The following is a 21,669-nucleotide window of genomic DNA, read 5'->3' as shown; positions in this document are numbered from 1 at the left end:
AGATACAATGTCTGTTGCTAATTAACTGTTCCAATGTAATAACATTCCATAAACACATCCTTTTTGCAAAAAGGTCAATTCAGACACAGATTCTTACATTCAATTCTCCAATCCAGAAGGAAACAGCATCAAGAGATTTCAGAGAAAGTAGCAGCTAGGAATCGTTCACTGAAGCTCTAACAGCTTCTGACTACTAAAACTGAAAGAAAACTGAGCTTGGTCAGTGAGAACTGGCCACTCCCATTCAAGCTGCTTCCATTGTTCCAAGTTAAAAATCACACAACACCAGGTTATAGTCCAACAGGTTTAATTGGAAGCACTAGCTTTTGGAGACTGCTCCTTTATCAGGTGGTTGTGGAGGACACAATTGTAAGACACAGAGTTTATAGCAAGTATATAGTGTGATGTAACTGAAATTATATATTGAAAAATACCTTGATTGTTTGTTAAGTTTCTCATCTGTTAGAATGGCCATGATAGTTTCACTTCTTTCATATGTAAATCACAAAACTTTTTTTTTTAATTTACATTCTCGGGTTAACTGTAACAATTGGTGTCAGCCCAGATAATATGTTGAAAGTGTTAGCCCCCTGTGTTCTGTTGTCTGTGCCATTATGTTTAGACTGATTCTAATCTAAAAAATGAGCTAACAGAGTTTTATATGGATTCATGCGGTTTTTGAGCAAAGTACAATGTAACTCTGCAAGTACAAATTGACCCCACAAATGTATGTGTGTGTGTGTGTGGGAGTGTCTGTGTGTGTGTATAGTGTGGTCACCTGTAGTGTGACATGAACCCAAGGTCCCGGTTGAGGCCCTTCCTATGGGTACTGAACTTAGCTATCAGCTTCTGCTCGGCCACTTTTTGCTGCTGCCTGTTTCGAAGTCCGCCTTTAAGAATGGTCACCCAAAGGTCCGAGGTCGAAGATCCTGGACCGCTGAAGTGTTTTCCAACTGGGAGGGAGCCCTCCTGTCTGTTGATTGTTGTGCAGTGCCTGTTCATCCGTTGCTGTAGCCTCTGCTCGGTTTACCAAGGTACCATGCCTCAGGGCATCCTTGCCTGCAGTATATAGATAGACAATGTTGGCTGAGTCGCACGAGTACCTGCCATGTACATGGTGGGAGGTGTCCCCACACGTAATGGTGGTATCCATGTCCACACTCTGACACAGCTTGCAGCGTCTACCGTGACAGGGTTGTATGGAGTTGTTCTGAAAGCCGAGCAGTTTGCTACGAACAATGATCCGTTTGAGGTTTGGCAGTCGATTAAAGGCAAGCAGCGGAGGTGTGGGGAACGTCTTGGTGAGGTGCTCATCCTCATTGATAATGTTTTGCAGGTCACAAAGAACATGGCATAGTTTTTCGGCTCCTGGGAAGTACTGGACAATGAAGGGTACCCTGTCGGTTGCAGCACGTGTCTGTCTCCTGAGGAGGTTATTACGGTTCCTTGCTGTGGCACATCGGAACTGGCGGTCGATGAGTTGAGCATCGTACCCCGTTCTTATGAGGGCATCCTTGAGTACTTCCAGGTGCCTGTCACGTTCCTCCTCATCTGTCCATAGGGGATGGCTGTTTGAATATGTTTTGGGTGGAAGCTGGAGAAGTGTAGCATTGTGAGGTTGTCTGTGGGTTTACAGTAGAGTGTGGTGCTGAGGTGTCCACCCTTGATGGAGATGCATGTGTCCAAGAATGAGACAGATGGTAGAGAGTAGTCCATGGTGAGTTTGATGGTGGGATAAAACCTGTCGAGATCAATGTGTAGTTTTATCAGTGACTCCATGTCTGGGTCCAGAGGAAAAAAATGTCATCAATGTACCTGGTGTACAATGTTGATTGGAGATCCTGCGTAGAGAAGAAGTCTTGTTCAAACCTGTGCATGAAGATGTTGGCATATTGGGGTACAAATTTGGTCCCCATGGCTGTTCCATGTCCATTGTTCCAACTATTTTAAAAAAACCTAAAGGCATCCAAAGCTGTTTACTCAGTTTGTCTCCAGTGTTCAGTTTGGGACCTCTGCCTTTACAACCTCTCTTCAAAAAAACCCAGGACAAAATAACCTTTCTAAAGTGCCTGCATCATCACATCTCCCCCTTAAAATAAACCATTAATATACAAAGATAGCTTCATTTTAAAGCCCTTAGTTCTACTCTATTAGTACCCTACAATATATATGTAATTACATTGACTCAAAGCATGTGAACATTCACTACTACGTTCTATTTAAATCCGTTTACTCCCACCACAAAATGGCTCTATTTTTCTTCATCAGCATCGTGATAATGTGTCAACAATTAAGTTTTCACGTCCTGCCACAGATATAATTTTCAAATTCAGAAGTCACATGACACCAGGTTATAATCCAACAGGTTTATTTGAAATCACAAGTTTTCAGAACATAGCCCCTTTGTCACATTGAATGGCTGCAGTAATAAGCTCCCATCTCAGTAGTCTGGAATTTTTGTCCTTAAATTTCTCCAAAAGCTTTAAGGCGTTGTGATCAGTATATACAATTGTCTCAGACACATTACTGGCAATATAAATGTTGAAATTTTGTAACACCAACACCAAACTCAAGGCTTCCTTCTCAGCCATGGAATATTTCTGTCGAATATTCAGTTTTCTGGAAAAAATACCTGCTAGGTCATTATATCTTCTCATTGTCTTCTTGTAGGAGTATAGCAACAACACCCATATCACTCATATCAACAGCCACCTTGAATGGCTTTGCATAATTAGGTGTGGCAGTGGTTAACACAGTTTTCAGATTCTCAAATGCCTTCTTACAGTCCGCCATCCACTGAAATTTTCTGCACTTCTTCAATAAGTCATTGGTGGAGCAAACACTCTGCTAAAATTTGGTGCGAGTGACTGATAAACCCACTTGATCCCAGGAACCCAAAAATTGTAGTACTACTCTCTTCGTCATTAGTATGGGAAATTCCCCAATAACCTTTGTTTTCACATTCCATGGGGCCAGGAATTCCTAGGTTAACATAACCCAGGAATATGATTTAGGCTTTTGCGAATTTACCAAGTCTGCCTCCCAAAGTCAGTCAAGCAATTCCAAAAAAATGTTGCAAATATTCCTTCCATGTGTGACTAAAAATCACCAGATCATCGATGTACACCACACATTTGAGTAATCCAGAAATGACTTTGTTGGTTAATCTTTGAAATGTGGCTGCCGCATTTTCCATACTAAATGGCATGTCTTTAAATTGGTACAGTCCATTCGATGTTACAAAAGCCAAAATTGTCTTCACTCTTTTGGACAAAGGTACCTGCCAGTATCCTCTGAGCAAGTCCAACTTAGAAATACAAGTTACTTGTGCCACCTTCTCGATGCAGTCTTCCAAATGTGAAATAAGGTATAATTAGATTTTGTAACTGCATTGACTTTGCTATCGTTCACACATACTCTTTGAGTACTGTCTAGTTGTGGCACCACTACTATGGGTGAGCTCCAGTCACTGCAACTTTGATTATGTTGTCTTTGAACATACATTCAATCTCTTTTTAAGTGCCAACTTTAGAGGGTTAACTCTGTAAAGATGTTGTTCAATTGGAACAGCATTTTCTGTATCTACATCATGTGTAATTAGATTAGTACTTCCCAGCTTATTCCCATATCTTCCCATGTGATAGTAATAACTCCTTCAAGTCATTTCAGTTTTCCTCCAGAAAGTAATTCAACAATTTTGTTTGACAACTTCCCCATTGTCCAATTTAATTTGAGGAATGTCCAACTAGAATCCTCTGAACTTGGTTCTTCACATTCTCCTTTTGCTTTCCTTCCCCGTCAAAATACCTTTTGAGCATATTCACATGGCACACTCTGTAAGATTTCTTTCTATCTGGCATTTTTATCAAATAATTCACCTCACTCAATTTCCTTTTGATTTGATAAGGTCCACTAAACCTTGCTTTTAAAGGTTCACCTATTACTGGAAGTGATGCTAACCTTTTTCTCCATTAGCAAAATTGTGAGTTTTTCATTTCTTGTCTGCTTTCTGTTTCATCATATGCTGTGCTACTTTTAAATGCTGTGTAGTCAACTCACATGCTCTATTTAACCTGTTCCTAAAATTTAATACAGTCCAAATATGTGATCTTTGAACTCTGACTCACCAATTTCTCCTTAATTAATTTCAGTGGTCCTCTCACTTCATGCCCAAAAACTAATTCAAATGGACTGCATCTAGTAGATTTTTTGGTGCATCCCCATTTGCAATAAAGTACAAATGGAATTCCTTTACCCTAATCATCTGGATAGTCTTGACTATAAGCCCTCAACATGGTCTTTAAAGTTTGATGCCACCGTGCAATTCTGGATGGTACACAGTAGGTTTGAATACTTTTATTCCTAAGCTATTTGTAACTTGTCTGATAATTTTGATGTAAAATTTTACCCTTGATCTGATTGTGTCTCTGTTGGTAGTCCGTATCGAGTGAAAAATTTGAATAACTGTTCAACAATCCTTTTTGCTATGATATTGCATTATGAAATGGCCTCTGGAAATCTAGCGGACATGTCCATTATTGTTAACAAATACTGATTCCTACTTTTTGTTTTAGATAGGGGTCCTATCCAATCAATTTAAGACGCTTGTAAAAGGTTCCTCAAATGCAGGAATGAGTAGTAAAGGTGCTAGTTTTATCACTGCCTGAGATTTTCAGATTATCTGACATGTATGACATTTCTGGCAAAATTCAATTACATCCTTGACTTGCAGTCCAAGCCAAAAAAATGTTTTTTTTATTTTGATTTGAGTTTCCTTTGATCCTAAATAACCTCCTACTGGTAATTCATGTGCTACCCGCTACACCTCCTTTCTATAACCCACTGGTAATACAACTTGATGAACCTCTGCCTTTTTCTCATCTGTCATATTCAACGTGATGGTCTCCATTTCCTCATCAAGACATCATTTTTAAAATAGTAACATTCTAGAATACACTCAGATTCTTCTTCTGTGTATGCTTTTTGATAGAATTGCTTCAACTTTAATTTTTCTGTTGTAACTCAGTTAATTTCTCTAAACCAAAACTATCCACTTTGTCCTCCAACTGTTCTTGTTTTGTCTCAACCATTTGATCAAACATCGTCTCTGATAATTCTACTTCAACTTCCCTTAACTTTATTCTTTGATTTATCCTTCTGCTTCAACGTGTGGCTTTTTGACTTTGTTATCACACAGTCAGGAAAAATACCTCAGCAGCCTGGTTTTTCACTGGCTTTTCAACCACAGTAGGTGGCATTTCTATCTGTGATCCAGCTATATCATTACCATGGACAAATTGTATTCCTGGAGCTGAGACTTCCTCCAGTACTCCTACCACGATTTCTCCACTTTTCACCAGATACTCCAACCTCACTTTACATAATGGAGCACTTTATATCTCACCATGAATTCCACATATTATCACCTTTTCTGGCAATAGACCTTCTGAATTACACATCTCGTCATTTCACAACATAAAGGATTGACATGCTCCTGCAGCTCTTAAAAATGTAATTTCTTTACCTGCTCCCCCGGCATATGCGAGTAAACCTTACCCTCACAAGTAACTGGTTTAAGAAGATCTAGCACTTTCTTCTCAACCAACCTCTGACCAGGTTACACATTCTGGTGCAGCCTTTTAGCTTCCACTATGATTTCCTTTGCCACTTCAACAAAATTCACTGCCTTATCCTATTTTCCTATACCGGTCTTCCCAGTGCTTTTTCTAAACCACCAACACTGTGGCTTCATGTGGCCTACTTTATTGCAGTGAAAACGCCTGAGCTTTTTTTTTTCCTCCTCTTTCCCCTTCATAAGTTTCCTTTAAACCTTTGATAAATATCTTTATTATCTTGGATGAGACCTCCTTTTCTGTTACCACCTGAGGATTTCTCTTTTCCCCAATTTCTATCCCTCACAGATTGAAATTGATGTCGGAAGCCTAACTTTGACGAATGAACCAATCATAATCATTAGCTTTTTCAGCTGCAAATATTGCAGTTTTAGCTCTCTGCTCTTCAACATGAGTTCTCAGTACTTCAGGAAATGAATTTCTGAACTCCTCCAAAATAATGATGTGTCTAAGAACATCATATGTTTTCAATGGCCTTTCTGTACCTATCAAAATTACTTTGTTTGATCCTTTCAAACTCGATGTACGTTTGACCAGCGTCCCTTCCTAGATTCCTTAAACATCTGTAGGTTCCTCTCTAGCTCATATGCACTTAAGAAGGCTTTCTTCACCTCGTCATACTCCCAGATACCTCCACTGATAGTGATGCAAATACCTCACTAACTCTACCTACCAACTTTATATGGATCAGTAAAACTCACATGGACACCAGTCACTTCATTGGTTTAGCCACTCTCTTAAATTAAATGAAAAAGGCTTGTACATCCTTCCCGTCAAATTTAGCCAATATTTGAACATATTTAAACAGATCTCTATCAGGCCTATGGCTACAAAGGGTTTGCTCGTCATCACCATCACTAAGCCCACGTTCATCTCTACCCTTTTAAATTGACCTTCCTCTCTAATTGCCAACTTCTGAAGTTCAAACTCTCTCTCTTTCTGATTTTCTTCTCTCTCTCTCTTTCTCTTTCTAGGGCCTTCCTCTCCTTTTCTTTTTCCTCTGCTTTTAATCGTAATGATGGACAAACTGTTTCATTTCCTTTACATGTTCAAGTTATTTCATCTGCAATTGAATTCTAACCTTTTCTAAAGATTCCAAAGGCATTTCCAGTATATTTAAATGTCGAGCTATTGCTGCAATTACCTCTCCATTTCTCACAGACAAAGGCAAACCCAACTCTAGCTTGTCTGTCAGTTCCAACAGCTTTGCCTTGCTCACATTTTTGTAAAACTCCGGAAGTCACTTCTTTCCCCCCCTCCCCCCCCCCACCGAGAAAACTCTTAGTGACCGAATGAACCATTACGACCAAAGCACACCCTGTTTAAACCATACAAAATTAACACCTGAAACAAAAGGAACTAACACCTATCACACACAGCCTTTGGGTCCAACAATCCTAAACCCAACTTGGAAGTATAGATTTCGATCCCAGATAAGCCCCCGATTTGTTTATGGGCCAGATCAGACCCCCACGAAATTTCTATTGCCTAAACTTAAAATATTTCTTATTTTAAAGGTAGATGTGAAGTGCATGTTCCGGATGTTATGTGACTGATTAAACTACTCAACGTTAAGCAAAACACTATTTATTTAAACACTATAGTTGAAATACAAACAAAAGAAAGAAGAATTTTGAATAACTTAGCTATTGGAAAACTTAACCACATAACAGTTACAGTACCTGACTGTTCCAATATAGTAACATCCTATAAACACACCCCTTGGCAAAAAGATAAGTTCGGACACAGATTCTCACATGCAATTCTCCAATCCAGGAGAAAAACAAATCATTCACTGAAGCTCCAACTCTTATGGGACCCCAAACAACTTCTGACGACTAAAACTAAAAAAAACTAGATGGCAAGGTTTGTGAAGGTTTGTAGCTCAGGTTGAAGTTTAAGGTGTAGGTTTGCTCATGGAGCTGTAGGTTTGATATCCAGGCGTTTCATTACCTGGCTAGGTAACATCATCAGTGGCGACCTCCAAGTGAAGCAAAGCTGTTGTCTCTTGCTTTCTATTTATATCTTTCTCCTGGATGGGGTTCCTGGGGTTTGTGGTGATGTCATTTCCTGTTCATTTTCTGAGGGGTTGATAGATGGCATCTAGATCTATGTGTTTGTTTATGGCGTTGTGGTTGGAGTGCCAGGCCTCTAGGAGTTCTCTGGAATGTCTTTGCTAAGCCTGTCCCAGGATAGATGTGTTGTCCTAGTCGAAATGGTGGGTTTTTTTCATCCGTGTGTAGGGCTACGAGGGAGAGAGGGTCGTGTCTTTTTGTGGCTAGCTGGTGTTCGTGTATCCTGATGGCTAACTTTCTTCCTGTTTGTCCTACGTAATGTTTGGGCAGTCCTTGCATGGAATTTTGTAGACGATGTTGGTTTTGTCCATGGGATGTACTGGGTCTTTTAAGTTTGTTCGTTTTTGTTTGAGAGTCTTGGTGGGTTTGTGTGCTACTAGGATTCCGAGGGGTCTTAGTAGTCTGGCTGTCATTTCTGAAATAGAAAGCAGGAGACAACAGCTTCGCTTCACTTGGAGGTCACCACTGATGATGTTACCTAGCCAGGTAATGAAATGTCTGGAGATCAAACCTACAGCTCAGCGAGCAAACCTACACCCTAAACTAGAAAGCCTGGTATGTGAGAACTGGCCGCTCCCATTCAAACTGGCCACTCCCATTCAGGCTGCTTTCATTGTTCCAACTTTTATTAAAAAAACCTAAAGGTCTAACCTGGAGATAACCTAAGTTGGTAGGTATTCCCCAGTAGTTAGTTCGATACCTTCACCTTTACAACCTCTTCAAAAAAAAACCCAGGCAAAATAACTTTTCTAACGTGACAGCATCATCACACTTTCATGTCATCATCATCTTGTTCAATTTACCGAATTCTTCTTTTCTCTGCAAGTGATCTGTGTAACTTAGTTTAAGAATACTTTACTGCAAACTTGTTGAAAGTGATCAACAATGCCATAATTAAGGCATTGAACACCCTCTGCTTGACAGTTGTATTGTCTTTGTAGACTCCTTGCAGCACAACAGCAGCTTATCAAAGTGACAGCTAGTATCTTTCTTAATTTCTGACAGGTTTTGTTTTTGGGCCAAGCAGCTATCTTGATGCCTAAGTCACTCACAGGCTCAGACCAAGTCCAAGCCTCATGTCAAATTAACTGATTAGTTTGAGAAAAACACATTGTACCTTAGATTGATGTGTCCATCATTATCACTATGTTTGATTGTATTCTGGCCTGAGTTCTTTGTGCATTAATACAAGCTCAATTCAGACTTCTTACTAACTGTTAAACAATGTATTTTTACACTGTAAATAATGATAAGGCTGCAGAGCAATATGCTCTGAGATGTAAAGGATCCGGTGTTCTAATAGAACATGTGGCCATTGAGCTCACAGAGCAGCACTAGTTACAGAGAGCCTCATCTACTTTTCCTTCAATTCCTATCTCTCCATCTGTGAATGACTTGGTTCATCATTCTCCCCAGAAAACATTCCCCTGCACTTTTAAACTCATGGCGCCCATACTCTAGGCCCTGTCTCCATCTATAGATATGGCTCTCGCAAGCCTGATCTCCATTAATCTTCACCTAAACTTCAATGCCCTCATTTCCAGCAAAATCCCTGGAGCTGAACTGCTCTAGCTGTTTGAGTAGAATCTCATACCAATTTATTGATTGATTAAAGCAGATGATTGGATGAATCAAAGTAATCTATACATTAGAGCAAACTAGCTCTTTCACAAGTATGGAACAAAGCTGTGAATTAAATCAATACGACACATGCACTTTGTCAATTAGACAGCAACTCGATTGGTATTTTGGAAGCTCACAATTTGTTTTATAGTGTCTGAGAAGTACTAATGCATTTGGTGTCGCTGGTGCTGTTGCTTTGTGTGACCATTACTCTGAGGTTCTGTCATGTGTAACTATTATCCTGAAGATATTTCCCTGTATGACCATTTCCCCTCGAGTTACTGCCCTGTATGATGAATATTTTTGGTCCCTGTATTCATTACCTGTTGATGTCATGATAAACATATGAGTTGAATTTTAATCTTCAGTCTCTGGATATAGATATCTCTGAGTGGGTCAGCTTTTATTGCTCATACCCAGGTGATACAGTACCCATGCAGATGCTGGCCATATTCTTTTAGATTGTAGATGTTTGCTGAACAGTCTTTGATGAACTGCTACACTACACCCTGTTGATGATTCAGCCTTTTGTCACTATTTAAGGTAAATGTTTAAGGTAATGGATGAGATGCAATAATATTTTAGGATGATTTTTCTGAGTCTATAACAGAGTTTTTAAAGTTTCTTAATCTTACTGCTCTAATTTTTTCACGCACCACTGAAATCTGCAAACACACCAATTGCAGGAAGGAGCTACTGTGCGCTAGTGCATTTTGTATTGAAATTTCTCCACGTGTTTCTTGGTAATATTCACTGTTGGTTTCTCCTCACAGTTAGGTGGCAATGGGTACTTTTTCGCTATCGATCCAAATGGGTATGTCCTGTTCCATCCAAACCTACAGCCAAAGGTAAGAGATTTAGAAGTGATCCACTCCGATGTCTCCAACAGTCCCTGAACTCAGCTGTAAAGATATATGAGCTTCTTAAACATTTACCCACTTGGATAATGAGTTTATAACGAGAGGGTAGCATTTTGGACTCCATTCAAATTGCAATGACCAATGATTCACCCTGTGACCTGTTTCTCAACTGAAATGTATGGAGTGTGTCCATCATCAGTACTCTTCTGACAGTTGGATTTTGATAGTGGTTATTGAAAGCACAATAAAGGTGGTGATATTCTCCCTGTGACTGATGCTTCTTACTGGCTCATGACACCTTTACTACCTGACACTTATGATAGAGGAAAACATTTTAATGCAAATGCCTGATCCATCCCTTCTTGAGGAAACACATAGAAACCTAAGAATAAACCACAGCAGGAAGTACCTATACAATCAAAGCAAGATGGCAGAGACACATTCACTTTTAACTCTCTATGATGTGGTTGTCAATATCATGTCATACATAATTTTCTTCCTGGTTCTCATTTCTAGATTATAAATTTTCGAGAGCCAGTGACTCTGGATTTCCTGGATGCAGAATTGGAGGACGAAAACAAAGAACAGGTAAGGAATGACCTCTTTGTGAAGTCTCAAGTGAAATGTAAAAACACAATATAGAGAATAAAGAACATTACAGCTCAGACTGTTTGGCCCTCCAACCCTACGCCAATACATTTGCCCTTCCATACTAAAACTGTCTTCACAAACAGGACCCATATCCCTCTATTCCTTTTCTATTAGTTTTTTCATTCACATGCCTCTTGAATGCTGCTATTATGTCTGCTTCCACCATGTACTATGGCAGCATGTTTCCTTTATCTGAAAAACTTGCCTTTCGCATCTTTCTTAAACACCCCCCACTACACACCTTGAATCTGTGTCCCCTAGTAACTGACCCCTCCATTTTGGGAAAAAGCCTCATACGTTCCACTCTATCCATGCCATTCACAATCTTATAAACTTCTATCACGTTGTCCCTTGAACTCCTGCGTTCCAGTGAAAGCAAATCCAGTCTATCCAATCTTTCTTCAATGCTAAAATCCTCCATACCAAGCAATATTCTGGTAAATCTTTTCTGCACCCTCATTAAGGCATCTACATCCTTCTGGTAATGTGGTGACCAGAACTGTAAGCAATATTACAAGTGTGGCCTAACTAAAGTTCTGTAAAGTTTCAGTATAAGTTACCTATCCTTACACTCAGTGCCCCTCCCAATGAAGGCAAGCATGCCATAGGCCTTTTCTCTTACCTTATCTACCTGTGCTGCAACGTTCAGCAAACTCTGGACCTACACACCTAGATCCTTCTGTATAACCAATGCTGCTAGGGTACTGCCATTCATTGTATAATTTCAACCTGTACTTGACCTTCCAAAGTGCATCACCTCACATTTGTCTAGATTCAACTCCATCTGCCATTTTTCTGCCCATGCCTACAACTGATCTATATCCTGTTGTATCCTCTGACAGTCCTCCTCACTATCAGCAACTCACCAATCTTTGTATTGTCCGCAAACTTACTAATTAGACCAGCTACATTTACCTAGGAGAAAGTGAATACTGCAGATGCTGAAGATCAGAGTCAAAACGTGTGGTGCTGGAAAAGCACAGCTGGTCAGGCAGCATCTGAGGAGCCAGAGAATTGACGTTTTGAGCATAAGCTTTTCATCAGGAATGAGGCTTGTGGCCCAAGGGGGCTGAGAGATAAATGGGAGGGGGTGGGGCTCGGGAGAGGTAGCTGGGAATGCGATAGGTAGATGAAGGTGGGGAGTGAAGGTGATAGGTCGGAAAGGACGGTGGAGCAGATAGGTGGGAAGGAAGATGGGCAGGTAGGACTGTTCAAGAGGGCGGTGCCGAGTTGGAAGGTTGGATCTGGGATAAAGGTGGGTGATGGGGAAATGAGGAAAATGATGAAATCCACATTGCGTTCTTGTGGTTGGAAGGTCCCAGGGTGGAAGATGAGGCGTTCTTCCTTCAGGCATCAGGTGGTTAGGGTTTGACAGTGGAGGAGGCCTAGGACTTGCATGTGCTTGTTGGAGTGGGAGGGGGAGTTAAAATATTCGGCAACCGGGCTGTGGATTGTTTAGTCCATGTGTTCTAGAGATGTTCTCTGAAACATTCTGCAAGTTAGCGTCTGTCTCCCCAATGTAGAGTAGACTACGGACACAATAGATGACTTCTGTGGAAGTACAGATAATTCTTTGTCAGATGTGGAAGGATCCTTTGGAGCCTTGGTCGGATGTAAGGGGGGAGGTTTGGGTGCAGGTTTTGCACTTGTTGCAGTGGCAGGGGAAGGTACCGGGATTGGAGAGTGGGTTGGTGGGAGGCCTGGACCTAACAAGGGATTCGCAGAGGGAATGGTCTCTCCAGAATGCCGACAGGGATTGGGAGAGAAATATATCTCTGATGGGGAGGTCTGATTGTAGGTAGCGGAAATAGCAGAGGATGATGTGATGTATCCGGAGGTTGATGGGGAGGAAGGTGAGGACCAAGGGGTGCAGTCCTTGTTGAGATTGGAGAGGTGGGGTTCAAGGGCGGAGGTACGGGAAGTGGAGGAGATGCCCTGGAGGGCATTGTTGACCATGTGGAAGAGGAAATTGCGGTCTCTGAAGAAGGAGGCCATCTGGGATGTTCTATGGTGGATTTGGTCCTCCTGGGAGCAAATGCAGCTGAAGTGCAGGAATTGGGAATAAGGGATAGTGTTTTTACAGAGGCAGGGTGGGAGGAGGTGTAGTCCAGGTAGCTGTGGGAGTCAGTGGGTTTGTAGTAGACGTCCGTGTTGAGTTGGTCACCGGAAATGAAAATGGAGAGGTCCAGGAAGGGGAGGGAGGTGTCCGAGATGGTCCAGGTGAACTTGAGGTTGGGTTGGAAGGTGTAAGTGAAGTTAATGAATTGTTCAACCTCCTTGTGGGAGCACGAAGTGGCACCGATACAGTCATTGATCTAGCGGAGGAAAAGGTGGAGAATGGTGCTAGTGTAGCTGCAGAAGATGAACTGTTCCACATACCTGACGAAGAGGCAAGCACAGCTGGAGTCCATTTGGGAACTGATGGCTACTCCTTTGGTCTGGAGGAAGTGGAAGGATTGCAATTAGAAATTGTTGTGGGTAAGGACCAGGTCAGCCAATGGAGAATGAGAGTGTCAGTGGAAGGGTACTGGGTGGGTCAGCGTTAGAGGAAGAAACAGAGGGCCTGGAGGCCTTCGTCATGGCGGATGAATGTGTATAGCGACTGGATGTCAATGGTGAAGATGAGACTTTGGGGACCAGGGAAACAAAAGTCCTGGAGGAGGTGGAGTGCATGAGTGGTGTCCCAAACATAAGTGGGGAGTTCCTGGACCAAGGGAAACAGTCATGATTTGGAGATGCCAGTGTTGGACTGCAGTGTACAAAGTTAAAAATCACACAACACCAGGTTTAATTGGAAGCACTAGCTTTTGGAGCGCCACTCCTTCATCAACCACCTGATGAAGGAGCGACGCTCCAAAAGCTAGTGCTTCCAATTAAACTTATTGGACTATAACCTGGTGTTGTGTGATTTTTAACAAGGCGAACAGGACGGTGTCTTCATATCACTTATTTAGCCCACAAACAGCAGAGGTCCCAGCACTGATTCCTGTGGAACACCACTAGTCACAACCCTCCATTCCAATACACATCCTTTCAATGCTACCCTCTATCTCCTATGACTAAGCCAGTTCTGTGTCCATCTTACCAGCTTTACCTTTTATACCAATCTGCCATGAGCAACCTTGTCAAAGGCTTTACTGAAGTCCATGTAGACACATTTCCTTCAACAATTATCTTCGTCACCTTCTCAAAAAACATGAACAAGTTAGTGAGGCATGACCTCTCTTGCACAAAACCATGCTGTCTATCCTAATAAGTCCATTTGCTTCTAAATGTGTATAGATCTTGTCCCTCAGAATTTTTTCCAATAATTTCCTTACCACTGACATGAGGCTCACACGCCTGTAATTTCCTGGATTATCCCTGTCACTCTTTTAAAACAATGGGACAACATTGGCTATTCTCCAGTCCTCTGGGAACTCACCTGTGGTCAAGGAGGATATAAAGATGACTATCAATGCTCCAGCAATCTTTCTCTTGCCTCCCTCAATATTCTGAAATAGGTCTAATCAGGACTTATCTATCTTAATACTTTTTAAGAGGTGCACAACACCTCTTCGTTTTTAGTAGCAACTTGGCTTAAAAATTCAACACTTCCTTCCCTGAGATCATCCTCTACCAATTCCTTCCCCTTGGTGAGTACTGACACAATATATTCATTCATGACCTCACCTACCTTCTCTGGCTCCACATATAGAGTGGGCCAACCCTTTCCCTGGTTACCCACTTACTTTTTATATGTGTAAAAAGCCTTGAGATTCCTCTTAATCCTGTTTGCTAATGACATTTCGTGATCCCTTTTAGCCTTTTTAATTCCTTGTTTAGGTTCTATCCTACTTTTCTTATATTCTTCCAGGGCTTTGTCAGTTCCCATCCTCCTCGTCCTTATGAATGCTTCCTTTTTCTTTTGGACCAAGGTCGTAACATCTCTGGTTATTCAAGGTTCATGTGACTTGCCATACCTATCCTTCATTCTTGCAGTGCTGCTCCTGAACTCTTATCAATTGCCATTTGAAATGCTCCCATATGTCTGATGTGGATCCACCCTCAAACAGCCGCCTCCAATCAGAATTCTCTAGTTCCTGTCCAATACAGGGGTACCTCGATTATCCGAACGTGATGGCCAGGCACTATTTCGTTCGGATAATTGATTATTCGGTCAATCGATTAAATGCCTTTCCTCTGGGGCTCAGAGCTTTTAAAGTCTGCTCCCAGTTCAGGAGACTGCAGCAGCATACAGCGCATGAGGAAAACGTTGATTTTCCTGCTCCTCAGATGCTGCCTGAACTGCTGTGCTTTTCCTGCACCACTCTAATCTAGAATCTGGTTTCCAGCATCTGTAGTCCTTGTTTTTACCTTACACATTCTGCCCCATCCAAGCCCCTAACATGAAATGAGTCTCAGTCAATATAGAGGAAGTTAAAATCACCACCACAACAACCCTGCTGGTTTTACATCTTTCCAAAATCTGTCTACGTATTCTCTCCTCTTTCTCCCGTTGGCTGTTGGAAGGCCTGTACGCCTCTAAGCCCAGTGTTGGGTTTCACTTTTCCTGTTTCTGAATTCTATCCATAGTCCCTCACTGCACAAGTCCTTTGATGTATCCTCCCTCAGTACAGTGTGAGATATGTCTTTACCAGTAATGCAACTCCCCCACCTCATTTACATCTCCTTCTATCCCACCTGAAACATCTAAATTCTTGGGCATTCAGCTCCCAGTCCTGTTCCTCTTTTAGCCAAGTCTCCGTAATCACATAGTTCCAAGTACTAAGCAAAGCAAAGCTCTAAGTTCATTTACCTTGCTTATTATACTTCTCACATTGAAACACACGTATTTCAGACACCACCCCTCTCCTGCTCCTTTCATCAGTGTTTCCCTGCCTGTTCTTGTTCTTAGTCCTGTTTGCCTTGGTTTCTACCTCTCCCTTAGTTCTGCATCTACTGTCCTACTCTTCTGGTTCTCCTCCCCTGCCACACTAGTTTAAACCCTCCCAAACCACTCTACCAAGTACCCACCACCAAGGACATAAATCCCAGTCCTTCCCAGGTGTGCCCCATCCAGTTTGTGCAGGTCCCACCTCCCCAAAACCTGTCCCAATACCCCACAAATCTGAAACCCTCCTCCTGCACCGTCATTCAGCCACCTGTTCATCCTATATATCCTGCTGTTTCTACTCTGACTCGCTCGTGGCACTGGTAGTAATCCTGCGATAACTATCTTTAAGGTTAACGTTTCAACTTTCTTCCTCGTTCTCTATATTCTGCTTTTAGGACCTCATCCTTTTTTTTCACCTATGCCGTTAGTTCATGTACCACGACCACTCTACAAAGTCGTGCAACTGCTCCGAAACATCCAGGACCCGAGCACCAGGGAGGCAATGTATCATCATGGACTCTCGTTAACAGCCACAGACACGCCTATCTATTCCCCATACAATTAAATCACCTATGGCATTTCTATAACTATTTCATCCTCCCTTCACAGCAGAACCAACCATGATGCCATGAATATGGCTGCTGCTGCTTTCCCCTGAGAGGCCATTCCCCTCAGCTGTATCCAAAACAGGAATAGCCACAGGAGATTCCTGCACTGCCTGCTTAGCCCTCCTGTTCTGCCTGGTGGTCACCCATTCCCTTCCTGTCTGTGGAGTCGGAGTCAGTGGTGTGACCACCTCTATATACTTACTATCCATGGTATTCTGTGTCTTGCAAATACTCCCCAGACCCGCTCCAACTATGAAATCCAAGCTTCCAGGAGCTGCAGCTGGAGCTACTTCTTGCACATACGCAAGTCCCGGGCACTGGAAATGTGCCCGGCTTCCTTCATCAAGCAAGAGGAGCAGACTATGATTTGGAGCTTGCCTGCCATGGCTTATCCCTTTAATTTAATTAATCTTTACAAGGTAAATACTTTTAAAACTAAATTGAAGCTGCTGTTGCTCTCTGCTCTGATAATGATTTCTCAAAACTTATCCGCTACTCACCAACAACAGTTTCCCGAAGCTGTTTAGGCTCGCTCTTGAACTCCTGCTGCTGAACTTCCTCTAACATTGTTCTGTCTCATCTCCTCCGAACCTTGCCTCTTTTTTTTTTGGTTAGTGGAGGAGGAGAGAGGGATGGAGACATGGTGGCTCAGCGGTAATCACTGCTGCTTTGGAAATGCAGGGTTTTAGGATAAGGGTCTGGGTGGGATGCTCTTCAGAGGGTTGCTTTGGGCTTGATGGGCTGGGTGGCCTGGTTTCATGATTCACTACAGTAAGATAACGTTTGGGGCTGGGAGAAAGTGAGGACTACAGACGCTGGAGATCAGAGTCGAAGAGTGTGGTGCTGGAAGTGCACAGACGGTCAGGCAGCATCCAAGGGGTAGGAGAATCAACATTTCGAGCATAAGCACTTCATCAGGAATGTTTGGGGCTGACCGTTCTTTAATAGTCGGATCTTCTATGATGACCTTCACACCCATGCTAACTGTGAAGTCCACTCCCAGAATGCAAACCAGTGATGTCTCAGCAACCTCTGACTATATTCCAGGGACTTTCAGGCAGCCTTCACATTTCACCATTCCACAAATAGAGAGAATTGTTCTTTTAGATCTTTCCTGATCCCTGCTCTGAAAGAACCAAAGAGAATTCTATATTTGATTACTCTTTCTTCCTCCTCTGATAATATGATGGATATTCTTTTGACACTCTGTCCCTTACCATCAACAAAGTCCAACCTGCCTGTGTAGTGACCAAGACTATTTTGGTACTTACCATGTATATCAACTGACAATTGTGGACTTATATTTTGGAGGTTCAGTAACATGCCACTGGATGGGGACAGTGGGGCAAAAAAATCAGAAAAGATGAATAGAGAAATAATTCACTCATTCCATCTGCTCCATACTGGTGTTTATGCTTCAGGGGAACCTCCAACTCTTTTTCTTCATCTAACCTTATATATTCTGTTTCATTCTTCCTTTTGAGTTTATCCAACTTTCCCTTAGATGTGTCTCTTTGAATCACTTAATTTACCTAATGTAAATTCTATAAGAATATTAGAAGTAGGTGAAGGAGGAGACGTTTGGGCCCTCAAAGCTGCACTGCCATTCAATAAGATCAGGAAACTCCACTTTCCCTGTCCTCCCCTCAAACACTCATCTCCTTTGCAGATCAAAAATTGGTCTAGTTCATCATTGAATATATTCTATTGCCTAGCTTTCACTGTTGTTTGGAATAGTAAATCCAAAGATTAATGATTGTCTGAGAGAAGAAATTCCATTTCATCTCTACCTTAAATAGAAGACCCTTTATTTTGAAACTGCAACTCCCCAGTTCTAGATTCCTCAGTAAGAGGAAACATCCCTTCAGCATCTACCTGGTCAAGGCACCTCAGAATATTATTTTCAATTAGATCACTCCTCATTCTTTTAAACTCCATTAGATTTAGACCAAATCTTCTCAAACTTTCTTTATAAGGCAATCTCTTCATTGCAGGAATCCATGAAGGTCAACATTGTATTTGCCTTCCTAATTACAGAGGAACCTCGATTTTCCGAATGAGATGGGCAGGCAGTATTTTGTTCGGATAATTGATTGTTCGGTTAATTGATTCAATGCCTATCCTCTGGGGCTGGAAGTTTTCTGAAGTTTCCTTTTTCCTTGCTCTGCCTGCCTTACCCCTCTCTCTGTCTCAGAGTTTGTTTCTGAGCAGAGACAGGATTTGTTTCTGAGCAGCGACACACTTATGTGTAAGGGACCTGCAGCACTGCTGAAGGCTTCCCCCACTCCCACTCAATCAGTTTAATGGATTGACACAGCTAAGCACTTGCTAAGTCCGCTCCCTGTTCAGGAGACTAGGCAGCAGCACACCACGCATGACTCCCCCACCCCCGTCCACCTCCAACCTGCACCCGCTGTCCGCCCACCCAACCCCGTCCAACACCGCTCCCTGTCCGACCTGGCCGCCACACCACACCTCTACACCCACCCCATGCACCCCTGTCCACATCAACTCCCATGAGACCCTGTCCGCCCCTCCCACCCCATCTAGGGCAGCTGGACTGGACACCAAGAGCAAGACTGCTGCTACCTTTAGGGGATGAGTCTCAAAATAGCGCACACAGCCACGCACACAACTTTTTACTGCAACGTTTTGACAGGTTCTACCTTGTCCACATCAACTCCCATGAGACCCTGTCCGCCCCCTTCCACCCCATCTAGGGCAGCTGGACTGGACACCAACAGCAAGACAGTTGCTACCTTTAGGGGATGAGTCTCAAAATAGCGCACACAGCCACGCACACAACTTTTTACTGCAACGTTTTGACAGGTTCTACCTTTGCCATGTATAGGACAATGTTGGAAAGATTATCTGGGGAAGGAAGGTTTACAATATACCCCTATGTATAACTCCTGGGAAAGTGTGGTGGAGAGAGAGAGAGAGAGAGAGGGCAGGCGGTCAGTCAGTCATTTGGAGATGGAACCTGGGCTCCCATTGATGTCCAGGACTGCTTTCAGCAGCATTTCAGTAAGCTGGGTTCATTTTCAATCATTGTAAACAAAAAATGCGATCAGTGTTGAAACATCTCTTTGATGTAATTTTCTATTGGGACCTTGAGATCTTCTTCCAATCATCCAAATTTCGGATAATTGATATTCGGATAATAGAGGTTCCTCTGTACTTGTTTCACCAGCATGATAACCAAGATCGTCAGATTTCTCTGTCCCTCAACATTCTACAGTCTCGAGTCAACAAGTGTGGCACTGGAAAAGCACAGCCGGTCAGGCAGCATCCGAGGAGCAGGAGAGTCGTGTTTTGAGCATAAGCTCTTCATCAGTCATTCCTGATGAAGACGTTATGCTCAAAATGTCAACTCTCCTGCTCCTCGGATGCTGCCTGACCAGCAGTGCTTTCCTAGTGCCACGCTTTTTGACTCTGACCTCCAGCAATTGCACTCCTCACTTTCTCCTAGTTGATCCTACAGTCTTGCTCTAATTAAATAATATTTTGCTTTTTTCTATTCTTCCTGCCAAAGTAGACAACTTCATAAATTCTCACATTATAGTTCAGTACTAAATTTTTTGATCACTTACTTAACCTATTTCTGTCCATTTGTAAACTCTTTCAGTCCACACAACTTGTTTCCAACCTGCTGATGTATTATCAGAAAATGTGGCAGTTAGTCATTAACTCAAGTCATTACTATCGAACATAAATCGTTGAGATTGCTGCAGCACTCTACTAATTGCGGCTTAACAAGCTGAAAATGGCATGCATCCACTTCTTTTAAGATTCTTGGAACCAGGCCATCCGATCAGGGGACCTGTCAGCTTTTAGTTCCCTTGGTGGATCTAGTACCATTTCTCTAGTGATTCTGATTGGGATTAAATTCCTCCGTCCCCTTTACCTCATGTTATTCTACTATTTTTGTCATTTTTTTCTTTGTAACAATACCAAGGCTTTAAGAGGTATATTTTGTCCTTTTTCTTAGGAAAGAAGGTTGAGACAGAGCTACTGAGCTGTCTGCTCCAAAACTTGTGAGGCCTTGGGTTTTTTTTTCCTGCTGTTTCAATTTTTCATTTTGTTGTATTTTAACTATGGTATATGAATATGGTATATGAGATATTTTAGGTGCTGGAGGTGATTTCCTCGAATTCCAGGAGCAGCAATTACTGTTTTATATGCTGTTGCATTGTTTTGGAACTTTGGAAAAAAATAGTCAAAACGACAGCAGTTTTAAAAGGGAGAAGTACAGACAAAGGAAGCACATGGTGAGGTCAGTGCAGGAGAGCGAGAGAAAGAAACTGGCAGAGCAGTGAACCTGCACAATTACTGCCTTTGCTGTTTGAATTCACATCTTGCTGGACATTGGAGTGCTTCTGGGAAAATTAGCAGACAGCGAAATTCACAACTGATCTTGGAGGAACTGTTTGGATGAAGTTCAAAGCACAGAAGCAGATAAGTGTATGGTATTGTTTTTGAGTGTGACCTACAGAAAGTCTGCAGTAGTGAGTAGAGTGGGTTCTTTCTTGATTATATGTTTTCTGAGATATGTCTCTTGGATAAAATTAAAATATAAGCCATAACTATTCATTTAACCTGGGCAGTGTTTTGCAGAGGAATAAGATGGTGTTATTTTCTGGGTCTGTAGATTGTGAAGGAGCAAAAATGGCCTTTGGTAGAGTGATATGCTCTTCTTGTCAGAGGTGGGAGTTTAAAGAGAGTTTAAGGGTTACTGCGGATAATATCTGCAATAAATGCCATTTGTTGCGAATCTTATCAGATCGAATGGATCGCTTGGAGAGACAGTTAGAAGCGATGAGGAATTTGCAACAGTAACAATATGTGATGGATGGCAGTTATAGGAAGGGGGGAAAGTCTCTGATACAGTCACATAGATGGGTTAACTCCAGGATCAGTGTACCCGAGAATTCTGTGGGAAGCTAGAGAAGTGATTGCTGGGCCTCTTGCTGTATTATCGATATGTGTATTATCGATAGTCACAGGTGAGGTGCCGGAAGACTGGAGGTTGGCAAACTTGGTGCCACTGTTTAAGAAGGGTGGTAAAGACAAGCCAGGGAACTATAGACCGGTGAACCTGACCTCAGTAGTGGGCAAGTTGTTGGAGGGAATCCTGAGGGGCAGGAAGTACATGTATTTGGAAAGGCAAGGACTGATCAGGGATAGTCAACATGGCTTTGTGCATGGGAAATCATGTCTCACAAACTTGATTGAATTTTTTGAAGAAATAACAAAGAAGATTAATGAGGGCAGAGCAGTAGATGTGATCTATATGGACTTCAGTAAGGCGTTCGACAAGGTTCCCCATGGGAGACTGATTAG

At 42.2% G+C, this 21,669-nt stretch overlaps 1 protein-coding gene across 4 annotated transcripts in view; it reads left to right on the top strand.

Moving 5' to 3' along the window:
- cacna2d2a (calcium channel, voltage-dependent, alpha 2/delta subunit 2a) overlaps positions 1–21,669 on the top strand; it is an 810,266-nt gene that overhangs the window by 726,176 nt on the left and 62,421 nt on the right. For all 4 annotated transcript variants that reach the window (XM_043708454.1, XM_043708453.1, XM_043708452.1 and 1 more), the window contains 2 exons: positions 10,105–10,179; positions 10,708–10,779. In XM_043708454.1, the coding sequence (XP_043564389.1) occupies positions 10,105–10,179; positions 10,708–10,779 (147 nt within the window). The remainder of the gene's footprint in view (positions 1–10,104; positions 10,180–10,707; positions 10,780–21,669) is intronic.

This window comes from Chiloscyllium plagiosum, chromosome 18 (genome assembly GCF_004010195.1).
Source record: "Chiloscyllium plagiosum isolate BGI_BamShark_2017 chromosome 18, ASM401019v2, whole genome shotgun sequence".
Taxonomy (NCBI): domain Eukaryota; kingdom Metazoa; phylum Chordata; class Chondrichthyes; order Orectolobiformes; family Hemiscylliidae; genus Chiloscyllium; species Chiloscyllium plagiosum.
This window is presented reverse-complemented; position numbering and strand designations above follow the sequence as displayed.